General features: G+C 28.3%; 2 protein-coding genes across 2 annotated transcripts in view; both read left to right on the plus strand.

Moving 5' to 3' along the window:
* Positions 1-508: 508 nt before the first annotated feature.
* LOC100818071 (UDP-glucuronate 4-epimerase 6) lies at positions 509-2,389 on the plus strand. Its single transcript, XM_003524882.4, has one exon. It carries the CDS (start codon positions 689-691, stop codon positions 1,937-1,939), a length of 1,251 nt encoding a protein of 416 aa, XP_003524930.1. The 5' UTR covers positions 509-688; the 3' UTR covers positions 1,940-2,389.
* A 2,575-nt stretch (positions 2,390-4,964) lies between these two features.
* CHS2 (chalcone synthase 2) overlaps positions 4,965-17,134 on the plus strand; it is a 97,568-nt gene continuing 85,398 nt past the window's right edge. The window contains exon 1 of the mRNA XM_041015245.1: positions 4,965-4,981. Coding sequence (XP_040871179.1) covers positions 4,978-4,981 — 4 coding nt within the window. The 5' untranslated portion in view covers positions 4,965-4,977. The remainder of the gene's footprint in view (positions 4,982-17,134) is intronic.

The following is a 17,134-nucleotide window of genomic DNA, read 5'->3' on the forward strand; positions in this document are numbered from 1 at the left end:
GCTTAAAAACTTAATTTTGTAAAAATAAGATTTGGATTGCTTCACTAATTAATTAACCATTGAGTATTATTCCATTCTTTGATCACTATTCCAACACCAAGGTTTTTCATACACCTTAGTAGATATTGTAGCAGCCACATTTGCCTTGTAAACATCGATCAAAAGAAAGGCTTAACCACCTATGTAATCTCATATGCTTCAAATGATCGAACAATTTTAAATAAAAATAAAACTATAAAAAAAGTTACAAATATTTTGAAAGAATCATTTGTAGAGTATTCACAGTTTAAGAATTACTCATATTTTAGACAAAAAAGTAAGCATATTAATATAAATAAATGTCAAAAGCAAGTAAATTTAAAATTGGAGATTTTGTAATCTTAACATAAAAGAAGTTTAATAGTATAAAAAATAAAGCTCAACATAAAAAGAAATACTGAAAATAATTTATAATTCTTAATATATATATATATAAAGTAGTTTAGAAGCATATTATATATAGAGCACTTAATTAAATGTCCATGCATGTGTGTGGTAGTGAGAAGGATTGAGAAAAAGAAAGTGGTGTCCAAGCAATGGCAATTATCTCTGGTATCCCTTAATTTATATGAATGTTGTCACAGAGGCCTTTCTTTTCCTTATGATGTTGCTCTTGTTCCTACCAAAGCAGCAACATTAAAATTAAAACATGGCATCTTCACCGGACACCAGCAAAACCATAAAGCTGGTGCGTAACAACAGCTACCTCCGCAGACTCAACATATCCTTCAAAATCCTCTTCCTCCTCCTCGCCCTCCTCCTCCTTTACACTCTTTCCACCCACCACCACCACCTCCCCCTCTCCTCCGCCTGGGAGAATCAGGTCCGCCACTCCGCCCTCCCTCGCCGCCCCAACGGCATGTCGGTGCTTGTCACCGGCGCCGCGGGCTTCGTCGGCTCCCACTGCTCCCTCGCCCTCAAGAAGCGCGGCGACGGCGTCCTCGGCCTCGACAACTTTAACCCCTACTACGACCCCTCCCTAAAACGCGCCCGCCAACACCTCCTGGCGAAACACCGAATCCTCATCATCGAAGCCGACCTAAACGACGCGCCGTTGCTCGCCAAGCTCTTCGACGTCGTTTCCTTCTCCCACGTCCTCCACCTCGCAGCACAAGCGGGCGTCCGCTACGCCATGCAGAACCCCCAGTCCTACGTGGCATCCAACATCGCCGGCTTCGTCACCCTTCTAGAAGCTTCCAAAACCTCCAACCCCCAGCCCGCCATCGTTTGGGCCTCTTCCAGTTCCGTCTATGGGCTCAATAATGAAAGCCCATTCTCCGAACTCCACCGTACGGACCAGCCCGCGAGCCTCTACGCCGCAACTAAAAAAGCCGGCGAGGCCATCGCGCATACCTACAATCATATCTATGGACTCTCCCTCACCGGATTGCGCTTCTTCACTGTTTACGGGCCCTGGGGAAGGCCCGACATGGCTTACTTTTTCTTCACTAAGTCCATCCTCCAGGGAAAGCCCATTGACGTGTACCAGACGCAGGACGAAAGAGAAGTGGCGCGCGACTTCACTTACATCGACGACGTCGTCAAGGGCTGCCTCGGCGCTCTAGACACGGCGGAGAAGAGCACCGGCGGCGGCGGGAAGAAGCACGGCGCCGCGCAGCTCAGGGTTTACAATCTCGGCAACACCTCGCCGGTGCCGGTGGGGAAACTCGTTTCCGTGTTGGAGACGTTGCTCAGGGTGAAGGCGAAGAAGCACGTGATCAAAATGCCGCGAAACGGCGACGTTCCATTCACGCATGCTAACGTGAGCCTGGCGTGGAGGGACTTCGGGTACAAGCCCACCACTGATCTCGCCACTGGTCTCAGAAAGTTCGTGCAGTGGTACGTTGGGTATTACGGGGTTCGCTTAGGGGTAGAAAAGGAAAAGATTTCGCTTGATTGATCCTTACCGTGCCACTCCATTCATTTTCACATGGGTTTTCTTTTCTTCTTTTTTTGTGAATAATTATTATTATTATTATTATCTACTCTTTTTTTTTTTTGAGTGGTGCTGGTGGTTATAGTTGTGGCGGCCCATGTGAGAATGCATAATCATGACATGACCCGGTGGATGGAAGGACATGAATATGAAGATGAACCTAGGAATATAAACGTGGTAGAGAAGGAAGAGACAAATGTTGAAGAAATAGAAAGTAATAAAAGCAAGGACAAGAGCAAGTGTATATATCTAATCTATGTGTGAAGTGGTGGAGGGGAACTGAGCTGTAATAATGATGGGTGGGCTCTACTTTAAGCTTTTGGAACTTATTCAATTTATTATGGTATTTTCAAAGTTAAGTAAAATTGTGTATAAACAATAATTATATGATATAGACATGCAATTTTCTTACAATTACATTATTATATTAATTTTCTGTTTATCTCATGTGTTGTTGCTATTAGCTTTTTTAATTTATTTTTAGAAATATATTAATTCGAGTTACATTCAATATTTGAGCTTTTTTTTATTAAATGGGGATAATAATTTTTTTCAAAATTATCAAAAAGAGGATAGATTTTGAAAACTTATCGAGTCAGGATATAAGTGGTGACCGAGAGACATAACTTTATGAGAGATTGCACAGATGTATATATATGACTAACAACAATGGTTCACAAGAAAGAGAAACTAATGTCATAGCTGCATTCTCAATCAAAGGTTCACATTTCATCTGCAAGTAGGTTTGAGAGATGGATTGCCTGGAACATGAAAAAGAAAACCAACAACTACGTAGATAATGAGAAACCGCATGCATGCTTGTCAGCAATGACTAAAACTCCATGTGGAACAACTGGCATGTCAATTGAAACCTTCGTTTCACTGATGAGCAGAAGATTTTGAACAATAATAACATGAGCATGCAAAAATCCGCACGCCCGTGCAAGTCTAAAAAAATTCCTCTACTTATATGCTAGTTGAATTCCGCACGAGTGTACAAAATTCCGTCTCCTCTCTTTGATCGTGGTTAGTTTCCATACAGAGAAAGAGAGATTCAAAGGTCAGTTGCAGTACACTTTTGCAACTGTGACAAATCCGTCTCCTTGGCATTATTACAAACTCGTAATAAGAAACTATATATGCAAAAAATAAAATTAAGAACGATGAAGTATTTAGATTTTAAGTTAGAAAAGATCCACCTTGGGACAAGTTTGTATTCCCCGAGCCATGACAGAATGGCGTATATTATCAAAGGATGTCATATTAATCATTGTTTATTCATAACCATGATAATTCAAATAAATACACAAACATAACATCAACGAGGAATCCAACAAATTTTAGTTATGTGATAATATTTATATATAAAAATCAATATTTTAGTTTATGGATTATACATAATAAATGTTTATTTTTATATAATTAAAATTCAAATAATAAATAATTTTTAATATATAAATTATATTGTAATGAAAATTCAAACAAATGTATAATTTATATTTTGAATTTCCAATGAACAATTTAAATTGTGCGATAAGATTTTTAACTATTTATAATTTATTTTTGAAAAAATAGTAAAAATTAATTTAAAGATGAAAATAAAAGAAGATAAATTGAGAATGATAGAGGATTAAAACATCCAAATTGCAAAAATAATAGTGTGTATAATACACATAAATAAAAGAATTAAATAATATTATAAAAAAATGTTATCTATTTATAATATAAAATAACTTTATATTATCATCTAATTATAAATGTTGAGAGAATAAAAAAGAAAACAAAAGAAAATAAAGGTGTCACTCTAATAAAGAGAAAGATGCCAGAATAAAAAAGAAAAGAGAAAGAATGCTTTCCATTTTTTTTTTAAAGAGAAGGAATATTTTTTTAATCCGTGTTCACCTAAACAATGTTACGAACAATCTGCAGTTGAGTCGTGATCTGGTTAATGGTGTGCACTGTCGTCCATGGAAGCATTTGTTGTTTCGAGCCTTCCATATGGTCCAACATCAGATACAGCATTATGACTTATGAGGATGAGAGTGAAGTTGTTGCCAAATAATATCAGCTCACGGGCTGGGCAGTCCCTGAGCATATGAATCCAAGTTTCACTTCCTCTGCTGCATTACACCTGCGACAAAAAAAAGAATGAATATTAAGGAGATGAAAAGAAATAGAAATATTCATGTCTACTTATAATGATCACGTGTAAAAACAATTTTATTTAAAATAATTATTTTTTGTTGAAATGTTTTCTTATTTATTCTTTCATGTGTCATTGTGTTGAGTTTGAAAAGTTTGAAAAATGTATTCTTTCTCTTTTGCTTTTTTCCCCTGCTTTACTCCCATGCTTCTTTTTTTTTTTTATACCAGTAAATAAGAACCTATCATATTATTATTAAATCTATTAAGCTTACACACAATTTATCTATATATACAGTTTTGGACCAAAAGTCAATAATTTTTTTATTAGAAACTAAATATAAAGTTCAAAAATTAATTTTAATTTTTAGGAAATTAAAATATATTTAAGCCTTTAAAATTTATTATCACAAAAAAAGAAGTTTACTTTTCCTTTTAAGAATGAAATATTATGACTAAACATTGGTCAAGACCTGCACATCAAAGTCAATAAAAGAAAGTAATTGATTAGAAAACTCCTGTATCCAATCCATGTCATGAAAAGTGACACTACAAATTTCTCGCTATTTCGGTGAGTTTGTTACAGTGGGCTACAATAATGTCATGAAATTTTAATTTAGCTCAACAATCCACAATTCTATTGTAGGTATGCTTTGTGTGAGTAAGACCACTTAATGTCATGAAAATAGCTTTTTATTCCTTGGTATGTCTTAGACCATGCTTCTTGCACTGATTTGCAATCCATTACAAAATTCACTCCTGTAAAACACATATCAGCAAACACTTGTATTGCCATCTAAGAATCCATTGCTTTAAACTTTAAAAAAAAGTGAGAGAGATCAAAAGAAAAGTTCAAGCGCATGTGTAAGATAAAACTTTGAATAAATCTCCCTTGGTGACTTCATTAAAGTCCTTTTTGTCTCCCTCCCCTTTTCTCTCAAGACTACAAACAACCTTGCAATACAATATACTCACTGTATCTCTCTCATGACTCCTATGTAAGTGTGTCCAAATCACCTTAACTGATTTTCTATTATTCTTCTCTCAATTGGTAATGCACCAATCTTATGGTATGTATAATCATTTCACATTGTTTCCGTCACATGACATTCTCATTTTTTTATTTCTCACCTTCCTTTCTCTCGAGTGTGCCTTTCTTGTATTGGTGCCTTTCTATTATTCTTCTCTCAATTGGTGATGCACCAATCTTATGACATGTATAATCATCATTTCACATTGTTTCCTTCCTAGGAACCCATACAGTGTAAACGAGATGAATATGTTTATGCTACTCAAATAGGGCCACACACAACTTATGTCATATCTCACATCTTTTAATGCTTATTCCACTTCAAAATACTAACTCTCAAAATAGAGGAATGAACTAGTCACTTGATACAAAAGCTCAACTTATGCATCATGACATTAAAGAAAATTCATAACTCTTGCGAGCCCGTGTTTTTAACATCCCTTTAAAGAATAATTAAAATCAAAATTATAAAAGATTTATTTTTTCATTATGATAATCTCTATCATGATGATCGGTCTCTAATTTTAATCAAAGACATGTCAAATTAATAATTTAATAAAATAATAAATATGATAATAAATAAAAAATAATTATTGTTGACTAAAATTGATAACTTTGAACATACGTAAAGGACTGTATCTGAATAAATATCTTTAATATATCATCAGCCTCTAAGCAATATTGACCAAAGAGAATTGTTGTACTTACCACTGAATCCCACGAGTCCAAGAATAATTTTAAAACGGGATCAAACTGCAGTTTAAGAAATAAAATAAACATATTATTTATTTTTCTAAGAAAATGCATACACATTTTCATAAAATACATGACAATTATATGACTTATTTGAATTACAAGAAACTCAAATTATAACAAACAACTATAAAAATATATATAAAGATAATTTATATTTATTCACATCTCAAATCTAAGATGATAAATGAATATAAATATAATTTACACTAATACTCCTACACCTTAGAACAGATCACAATCTCTGCCTAAAGAATCATACTATGGTGAAATTCCAAAAACAGAATAGATAAAAGTAGTGAATCAACATCACACTTAATCACAATTTTGCTGGGTGAAAAAATAGCCGAGTTTGTGGCAAGCCCTATGTTCCAATGTTTGGTGGATTCAGATGTAACATTTGTTGTATTTTTGAACTTGATGAATTTCAGAATCTGAACAAAATAATGAATACCAGTGAAAACACCCCATTAAAAGAAGTTGATATATAACCAATGAAAACAATGATCAAATAGACAATGTGGGCTTTTTCATAGGATATTCATAAATCAGTCCAATCTAATCAAATTAAAACAGAAAAAAAAAATTAAAGAAAACAAAATTATGTATTAGATTGGATTTGATTTCAGAATTTATTTTAAAAATTAATTCATTTATTATATTTAATATGTATTTTTATAAAGAAAGTAAAAATATAATTACAAATTGATCCGATATCATCCAAAAATTACAACAACGTTAAAAGTGTACCTGTGTTCTTCTACAGTCCATGCCTCCCCTCTCCCTCTCTTGGGCCGAACCGATGGTTCACGTGGTCGAGCAATGTCTGCTGGAGCAATGTCTGTGTTATAAATAGTGTGTTGGGGAGTATATATATTAACATTTCTCTAAATAATGTACGTACATAATATATTATTATATAAATTTTATTATGATCTGCTCAAATTATATGTTTATTAATTTATTAAAGTTTAAATTTAGATAATTATATCAATTAACTTATTTATAAGTAATTTCATAATTTTATTTATTAATATTATTACTAAAAAGTGAGATTTTAAATAAGTTTTTAAGAAGTATAAGACGACTTTGAAAAAGTTAAACTAAATTTTGAAATAATTTGTATAAGATAATTAAACCAAAATTAACTCTTGTATTTCAATTAGCAGACTCGCTAGTAAAAAATCTTTCAAAATCGAGTCCACCAAAGTTGTTTTTCCTTCCTACCCTTATAGACTTATAAACGCACTATATTCATCAACATTCACCTATTTTTATTTGAAAATCTCAAAGTTGACAAAAAAATAGATTTAAACCAATTAAAATATTTCGAATGATTGAATATAATAATATTTTTAGATATTTCAAAATTAATAAGTCCAAAAAAATTAGATTGATTTAACTAAGTAATTGGATATAATTTTTTTAATTTTTAAACAAAATATATTTTAGAAGTTATTTAAAAGATAAATGAAATATTAAAAAGTCACCAATATTATTATAAAAAAAATAGAGAGGGAAAAGGATGGTTTGGTAGATTTGGATCAATTGGATTGAAGATATATGTGTGTGTGTGAGAGATGTTTTATATATCAAGAATAATCATTATTATCTGTTAGATTAACATAAAATGTAAAATTTAAAATATTTTAAATTCAAATTAAAATCTTGTTTAATTATAAGATTTTTATAAAATTTATCAAATAAAAAATCAAATATTATCGAGAGCAGAATTTTATGGTACGATCAATAATAATCTTACCTTGTTCAAATCAAATTTATCTTTTATTTTAAATGTTTTTATTTAAATTTATATAATATTTTATATTTAATTCTTTAATAAACGTTAATATATATATATATATATATATATATATATATATACACACACAAAATACTCATGAATTGAAATTAATATGTAGCATTTCAAACTTAACATAAACTATTTAATTAACTACTCAATTCGAATTAATTATATATTAGTTAACTTATCAAGAGTAATTAAGGTTGTATCATATGGCAAAGTCATTGCACAACTTTTCCTATCAAGACTCTGCTCCAAAATTACTTTTTCCGTATAGAATATAAAAAATATATAAAAACTCAAACAACGTTAATACAATCGATCGTACGCTAACTCCCATGACCAAAACAACGTTAAAAAGCAAAATACAACACAAGAAAATGTAGGTCTCCGTAGAGAGCAAGACATGCATGCTTAATTATAATCTTTTTCATAATCTATATAGAAGAAATATATATGCAGCAATACTTGCAACATTGTTTGTGACTGGGAAGATGAATGTTAAAGTTGTTAGTAATTAGCACCTTACTTTAGAGCGCTCAACTGTCAACTTGCAACTTCCAAGGTTTTATTGATTATCATGGCTGTGAGGATTGTGTGGCATAATGTGGCGACACAAGTGTTATGTTGTTGGTCTAGTAAATTACTTGCTAATCAACTATAGTTGGCATGAAACATCTTATAGCCTTATAGGTGCCGCAGGTTCTAACATGTCATAGCCTAGTCATGACTAACAAAGATCAATAACATGAAATCATTCCTACCATTCATCATCATGCAAGACCACTTCTTTTTTTTTTTTTTAACAAGTACAAGATAACCAAGTCATATCAGTATGTTTATACTACTACACTTGGATCAAGACTTCTGCACTAGGACAAGATCTCACCTTATTCCAGTTCTATATATACTGTTCTATAAAACAAGAGAAATGAAACACACATATTAATACTCAAATCATAAGTAATCACTTTATAAGCTAAGCAAAATTATAGAAACTTAAAAGACCCTCAAATTAAAGTCTTATATGAGTCACAGCTAAATAACCCTACTCTAACAATTTTCTAAAACTATATCAATTTTGCTGCAAACAAAGAACATAGTCATAATCACAAATAACCCTCAAAATAAAGAACATAATCATAATTAAGTTTGATCTAATTAACCTAACTTTACAATAGTCAAATTTATTAATGAGAAGGAATCAAATTACATCATTATAACATTAGCAACTGTTTTGTGATTCTTTAACTTTTAATTGAATAATATTTTATTAAAACTCATCGTTAAATTAGAAGTTTTTTTCACATAAATTTCATATACAAAATTTTATATTAATCTAAAATCATTTGTTATCTCATTTATATAAATTAAAATCAACATAATATAAATATTTTAAAATATACTTAAATATGAATCATTTGATTATTTTTTTGTTGTTCAATTTTGACAAGATTTAACACAAACGATATTAATAATATATAAATATAATTCAATAGTTGGATCAATAAAAATCATATTTTATATCAAGTTATAAAAATGATGTAATAATTATTAAAATTACATCGATGTAATTTGATCTCTTGTTTCTATTATTAAATATTATTTTTTAAAATAACTTTGAATTTTTTTTTTAATTTGAAAAAACAATACATAAATTCTCGTCATATAGATAAATGAATTTTATATTCAAACAAATTATTTTTATGTATGGTATTTTAAATTCACTTAAAATTTAAAATACCTCTCTCCTCTGTCCAAAAGTTTTAAAACCAACGTCATTAATATGATTTTTAAAAGTGATTACTATAAAGTTAATAAATTTATCTCTGTATCAATTTATTAAAAATTATCATTAGTATGATTTTTAAACTGAATATGGTAGACAACAAATTTATCACTATTATCTTTCAAGCATATAGGTTATATTTTAAGTTTATGATAAATAATAATAAAAAGGTTATTTTTAATATTGATAGCTTCTTCTAAAAATATTGAAATTCAATTTAAAAATAAAAATAAAAATAACGTATTGAAAGAGATAAGACATTAATAAAAACTCCTATAAACACTATCCTTCAAGAAATTGTTTATATCACAATATATATTATTTATCATAAATTTAAAATGTAATTTGTAGGTTACTATCTATTAATTAACAACTAATAAATTTTAAACTATTTTTACTAAAATAGAATAATTATTAACAATTTTTAATATAAATATTTTAATATTATCTAGAGACATGGAATTTTATTATAACCGAGTGAGAATAAAAATCTTCACCATTAAATCAAATCATGAAATATTAGAACTAAAAAATAAAAGTTGTGTAATTTTATTTTAAGTGGTGCTGTAATTATTAAATTTTTAATATTAATCATTCATGTATGATTGTATATTTTTAATTTACTCTTTCACTCTCTTATAGAATACAAGCACTCATTTAACTTGATATATTATCAATATAGTGAGAAAGGGGCCGGGAGAGATCTTAAACTAAAAAATAAGATAAATGTTAACCAGTGACATAAAGAAATAGAGAAAAAGATTTTTGTATTAGGATACATAGAAAAATATTTTCCTACAAATTTTAAATGAGTTTTCATATAATTTTTAATAAAAAAATCCTTTTAATGTCATAATTAGTACCGGAAAGTAAGACCGAAAAATTAATAAAGACCCTGCAAAAAAGAGGAGGCCAACAGCATCTTTTGGTAACCTCTTCCTTGAACCAACGGTGGCCTCATGCAATTTTATTCAAAGGAATTCCATTCTCATTTATTTCAAAGCTTTAGTGGCTTGAAAGCTGAAATCACTATAAAATTAACAAGCTAAGCATAGGTAAATGAATATATACACACACGCGTGCACGCAAAAGAACAAAATTGCCGTGCTTGAATAATGGGAATGTTCACCACTACCCATTAACTTATTCATGGGTCATGGCGTCCCCGCTAGATTTTAATTCGATCTAATCATAATTTCCAAAAAGTGATTTTGTGTGCTTTTATGCCTTTATCCTATAGTATATCAACATAAATGGTTACAAGTCGGATCAATTATGGAGGACGTGCAAGACTCTTGTCCACTAAAAAAAATGAAAATAAGTCAACTCATCCTAGTGTACTACAAGGTTAAGGTTGGGGCCTCGTAAAATCCAACCCACCTATGTTAAATTCATTTATCTTTTGAATGGATTTATTTGATTGTTCATACAGGAACAAGAGAATGCGTGCAAGCTATATTAACACTCCCTTTTGGGATTCAACTTTGGAAGCTTCCTCTAACTATTTGTAGTAACTCAAATGGACAAGAAAATTAATTACTGGGCTTCTACCACTGGTTAAGCTAAGTTCGATTCTTTGAACCTGGGAGCTGCAATGGGTTATAGTAGTACATGCTTTTTTGCCTCATATTAAAAGGGAGAGGGGATGCGTGAATGTTACATATATATAGTTGCTTCAGTGACAACGATTGTATATATATATATATATATATAGCTGCTTTATGACAACGTTTTTCATGTTCATTTCCCTTATGAGAGGTTACCATCCTTTGACTGAGATGAACAGCCTAAAACATAATTCTTCAATGGTTTAGGACATGATGAACACAATAGATACTCTGCAGCTTGAGCTTTCCCATCATGAGATGGAGAGATTCTTGACTTTTGAAAAATTATACGGTTAGCTAGTTCTACATGAGGAATGTCTCAACGGGATGATTTTTCATAACAAGTTGGCGCTACTACCCATTTGAACACAAAGCACGAGGTCTCAAAATATTTTTCCATAATTTCAAAAATAAAAATAGTATTTATAATTTGAAAAACATCAATAATTTTGTAATAAAAAACTTCATTATCAATAATTTTGGCATAAAAGGAGTAATTTCTTATGACTAAAAACTGTCTAGTGTGGGACATCATGGGGATTGAAGGCAACACTTAAACATGCAGTATTATATTAGTTTAACACCGTTAATTGGAAGTTGAAAACACGCTTATGATATTTTTTAGGATAAATAGTCACTTTTATCTCCGAATGTGAAATTTACTTATAAATATATGTTTGAAAGATGAAAATATAAAATTTAATCTCTGAAAGTATAAAAAGTGCGATAAATATATTCGGTCATTAACTTTCGTCTGTCACCATTAATAAATAGTCTACGTGGCACAGAGAGACAAATTTGTCACTTAAATGATAGTCGATGTGATCATCTCTAATTGTTAGCATATGTACATATTTGTCATATAATATTTTTTTTTACTTATCATTTTTCCACTTCACTAATAAATGCGTCTCTGAAAGATGAAAATACAAAATTTAGTTTCCGAAAGTGTAAAGGTGCAACAAATGTATCAAAACATTAAGAGTAGATTGTGACTAATTAATATAATTTTTAAAAAAATTATAATGATTGCGACAGTTTTTTTAACAAACTCGTAAATTAAATTGAGTCTAAAATAAAAAAGAATACTCATTTTATAAACTATAAATAATTTTTTTACACTCTCATGCTTGATGAAAGGTAAAGGTTCAAGTAAAAAAAATTGTTTATTGTAAAACATTGTAGTTAAATTAGATCCATGAATAATTTTTAGGAAAAATTACAATTGTAATTACATTTTAATTTGTAAAAAACATTCACCTCCTTTGAAATGATTTTTTTAAGGTTATGATTTTTTAAATGATTAGCCAATAAAAAATAATTGTATATGATTTAAAAAATAATAATTTAAAAATCAACAAACTTTTGTAATTTGATGTTATTGCATATACTATTAGACATCTATATTTTATTATGAAAAAATTATAAAAAAATAATTAAATAAATAGTGTTTGATTAAACAAAAACAATGGTTTTCTTATCGTTTTATAATAAAAAATAATAATTTCTTGTGTTAATAACATTTATTCAAGAATTAACAACTAAATGATTTACATTTTTTTTGTAGTTGAAGAAAATTAAGAAGAATTCCCCAAAGCAATAAAATTTCACTTTCATTGGTAATATTTATGTACTTCGCATTTTTTACACTTTCAGGAACTAAATTTTATATTTTTATCTTTCAATGACACATTTGTCAGCGGAGTGAAAAGACAAAAAATAATATATATATATATATATATATATATATATATATATATATATATATATATATATATATATATATAACAAATATGTCCATATGCTCGCAATTAAAAAAGATCACGTTGATTATCATTTCAGTGATAAATTCGTCTTTCTGTACCATGTAGACTATTTTATTAACGATGACATATGGAAGTTAATGTTCGGATGTGTATATCGTACTTTTTACACTTTTGGAGATTAAATTTTATATTTTTATTTGTCAGGGACATATTTATCGATGAATTACATCAGAAATAAAAGTGGTTTTTTATCCTATTTTTTAATCATATTAAAGTTTGATGCATCAGTAATTTTATTGATCAATAATATATAAAAATAAATAAATAATTGGTTGACCTTTACGGAATTTAAAACAATTGTTTAAAAATTTAAATAAGTTTAAAGATTTAATTAATAATGTTTTTCATTTCATATATTGAAAATATGATCAAATACAACTGTATATTAGAAGTTAAAAATTGACATCTAAAAAAATTTCACTTGTCAGTCCACACAAACAACCACTCAATCAGCTTTCTCCATTGATAAGTCCTTGGATTCACAGGTCCTAATAAAAAGACAAAAAATCCAAATTAAAAATATTAACAGATACGTGTTTTTTTTTCAATATGCAATAATGTTATGTGAAGTACTGAAAATGATAAATAAAATAAAATAAAATATAAATATTTTACAAACCGTGTCTCACTAGAAATTTGACACGTAGGTGGATAGGTAGAAGTAGTGACAAGCTGGGGTGGCGCCACCTGGAATTGTCGCAGTGGTAATGGGAACCAATGCACATGCAAGTGCTTTTCATGCATTTTTCTTCTTAACTCTGTAATGCACTTGTTCACTTGGCGCGTGTTTTCACGTTAGACTAACTTTACTGGGTCTGGAGTGTGATTAGTTTAATATTAGATAATAATTTATTTCAAGTCTAAAATTATATTTAGATGATTTTTTATATATTTAATTTTATGTTGGACAAAAATTTAAAATTAATTCATGTTTATAATTAATTTTAAAATAAATTAAACATGTCTAAAATTATTTTAAAATTTTTTTTCTCTCTTTATTAGACTTACTCATGTTTTTATGAAATTTATCATGTGTTTGGATGAGATATTAAAATTGGATAATTTATTTTGTAAAGAAAATGTAAATTCTTTTGAGTGAAATGACTTGTTTGTCTAAAATATTTAAAATGAAATTTAAATGATGGTATTTTTATCGGGCAATTTAATTACACTAAATAAGTAGAATTTAAAATACTGCCAAAAAATAAAAAATTTGATTTTTTTTTTTTTTAAAGATGTTCTCTCTCAATTCTCACCCTATCTGGTAACTTCATAGAGGAATGACAATGACATGATGTCGAGCATAGAAGAGAGAGAAAGATGGTGACATTAGTGTCACACATGGTGGAGAGAGAATGACTCTAACAATGATGTCACATGCGAAGGAGAGAGAGAGAATGTCGATGATGTTGGTGGCGGGACGTGACAATGACAATGGTGATTGAAGGTGGCGGCATGAAGATAGTTATGGTGGTGGTTTTGATTAATGAACTGATGCATGTTGTAAGGAAGGAGGAATCAAAAAAGAAAGGTTATCAAGTGTTTTTTTTTTATTTTTGAAAAACTATTATGATAACTTATTTTTTTAAAAAAATATATGAATTTCATTTTGATTGATGAATATCATAAAAAATAAATCTTCATTTTATCTTAATTTAAGAAAATAAATTTGTATTTATCCTCGTACTCTTGGAAAAATATGAATTTAAAAATAAAATGTTGCATGTAGAAGTATTGAATTATCCCATAAAAACTAAGAATAAAATAAGTCATTTATAAAATAAAATAATTATAAATAAGAGCAATTCAAATATATGATATTTCAAATTCTTTAGAATTTGGAAATCTTTCATCCAAATATAAGATTAAGAAAATTATACATGTTTCTTTTCTATTTTAAAAATTTACACAAATCCCCTAAATGCTATTTAAATATTTTTTGACAATAACAAGTTATATGTGTTGACAATTTGATAAAAAATTACTAAAATATATTTTTTCGTCTTCATAAATATAAAAATATTTGAAATCCGTCACTTAAAAAATTATCTATTTTTATACTTGCAAAATTAATTTTTGTTATTTTTTATTCGAAATTAGGTTTGGATATATCGAAACCTACATGTATGTTGGGTAAAAATGTAAGGTTTTTAATTTTTTTTACATGGTTTTTAACTTTTTTTAATTAAGATTGTCAATAGATATAACTTATTATTGTCAAATGCTTAAACAATATTTATAAAATTTGTGTAAGTTTTAAAAAAAAAACATATGTAATTTACATAAACCTTAATAGATAAATATGTAATTTTTTAAAACCTTAAAAGAGACGTGTATTTTTTTCAAAAGGTGGAAATATATAATAATTTTCTTAAACTTGAAGAAGGTACGTGTAATTTAGTCTTTAATTTAAATTAAGATAAATTTAGATAGTTTTATATTAAATAAAAAATATATCAAGTTTTATTTATAAACTATTTTTATAATAAAATTATTTAAATATAAATTACATCGATCACTTTAAAATTAATTGTATTCAAAACTTATTTTATAACGCTCATCAAACATGCACTCGCTCGTATTGTATCCCACATCTTGAGGGGAACATGTTTAACCATCTCATAAAAAAGCTTCCAAACGAATTTTGATTAGGAATAAAACACATATAAAATAAATAAATAAAATTATTTTATTTAGATAAATTAAAAAATGGAGAAACTCTTTCCCATATAATTTGATGAATAAAAAATAAATTATATTAAAAATATGTATATGTAGTTAAAAATATTTTAATATTATTTTTAAATTTGTATGTTATAAAAATCATTTAATTTTTTAGGAAATTAAAAAAACTACAAGTGAAAAAAGAGATAATTTCCCTCGTTTCGTATCGATTTAAGGGGAAAGTTTCTTTTGTGAATTTCACAAAAATAATTACCACTTTCTTATTTATTTTTTCTCAAACAAGCAGTAAAATTTATTATTTCTATCCTATTTTATTTATTTTCATTTTCTTCTACTTCATATATATTAAAACGGACACAATGTAAAGTAAATTAGTTTAATTTTTTATATTGCATAGAATGTGAAAATTATTAAATATTTTTTAAAATAAATATTACAAATAATATACTATCAAGAAAAATTTTATATAAATTTAGTGAATATTTAACTTAAAAAATAATTTTATATATTAAAATTTACATAAGTTGTCCTTTAAAAAAAAAGAACACAAATTTTATATATGGAAATTAATTTATCAATAAAAATAACACTGAAAAATAATACTAAACTTACATAACTTTTATGTATAGAAATTAATGCATCAATAGTAATAAACATTGAAAAATATGAAAAATTACAAATAACATTAAACAAATATCCTCTCTCTCTCTCTGTATCTACACAAACACACACATAACTATACAATCTCACAACTTAAACTTCATATAAGTGAAAACTGTATAAATAAACGGAAACAAATAAGAAAAAGATAATTCAGATGTATAATTAAAACAAGAATAAAAGTCATGTAATCAAATGAGTAGGAATTTTTTTTAAAAGATTGAGGAAAGTGGATAGAAAAAATACACAAATGAGAAGAAAATATATTCCAAGAAAAAATCATGTATAATAGATACATGCTCTATTTAATTTGTTAAAAACTATAATACTGACTAATAATACATAATACATATAAAGTAAAAAAGAAAATATTTTAACTTATACATAATACATATTGTTGTTATCAAGTTCACTTATTAACCAATACGATCTTATTCGTTGTCTAAGGTTGATATAATCTTTAAAATTCTTCTTTGGTGTGCAATAAGATACCTGTATAAATGACTCAACGATGAAGTCAATTAGGTTTGGAATGTTTATGTGTTTTGGATGAGTCAATATGTAACTTCCTTCTTTGGTTCTTGGTATATATATTGAGGGAGAGAGAAGTTAGTTCTTCCCATTAACCATCCTTTGCTAAATGGTCTTGTTTTTCATGGTGGAGATCGTGCCTAGACGTGCACGAACATGGGACATACGTCTGCATGGAAAATACTAGGCTAATTATATACCGAGCTCTTGTTTAAGCTATGTTGTTGAGTATATACAGAGTTCATCATTACCGTACTGTACACACATTGTTGACTAAAAACTAAATGTTGCTAGCTTACCAGAACTATGAAGAGGATTTGACTATAAGTTCA

The sequence above is a fragment of the Glycine max genome, chromosome 5, assembly GCF_000004515.6.
Source record: "Glycine max cultivar Williams 82 chromosome 5, Glycine_max_v4.0, whole genome shotgun sequence".
Classification (NCBI taxonomy): Eukaryota; Viridiplantae; Streptophyta; class Magnoliopsida; order Fabales; family Fabaceae; genus Glycine; species Glycine max.

Coding starts and splice junctions, on each gene's coding strand:
- LOC100818071 (XM_003524882.4), top strand. CDS start 689: ATGGCATCTTCACCGGACACCAGCAAAACCATAAAGCTGGTGCGTAAC.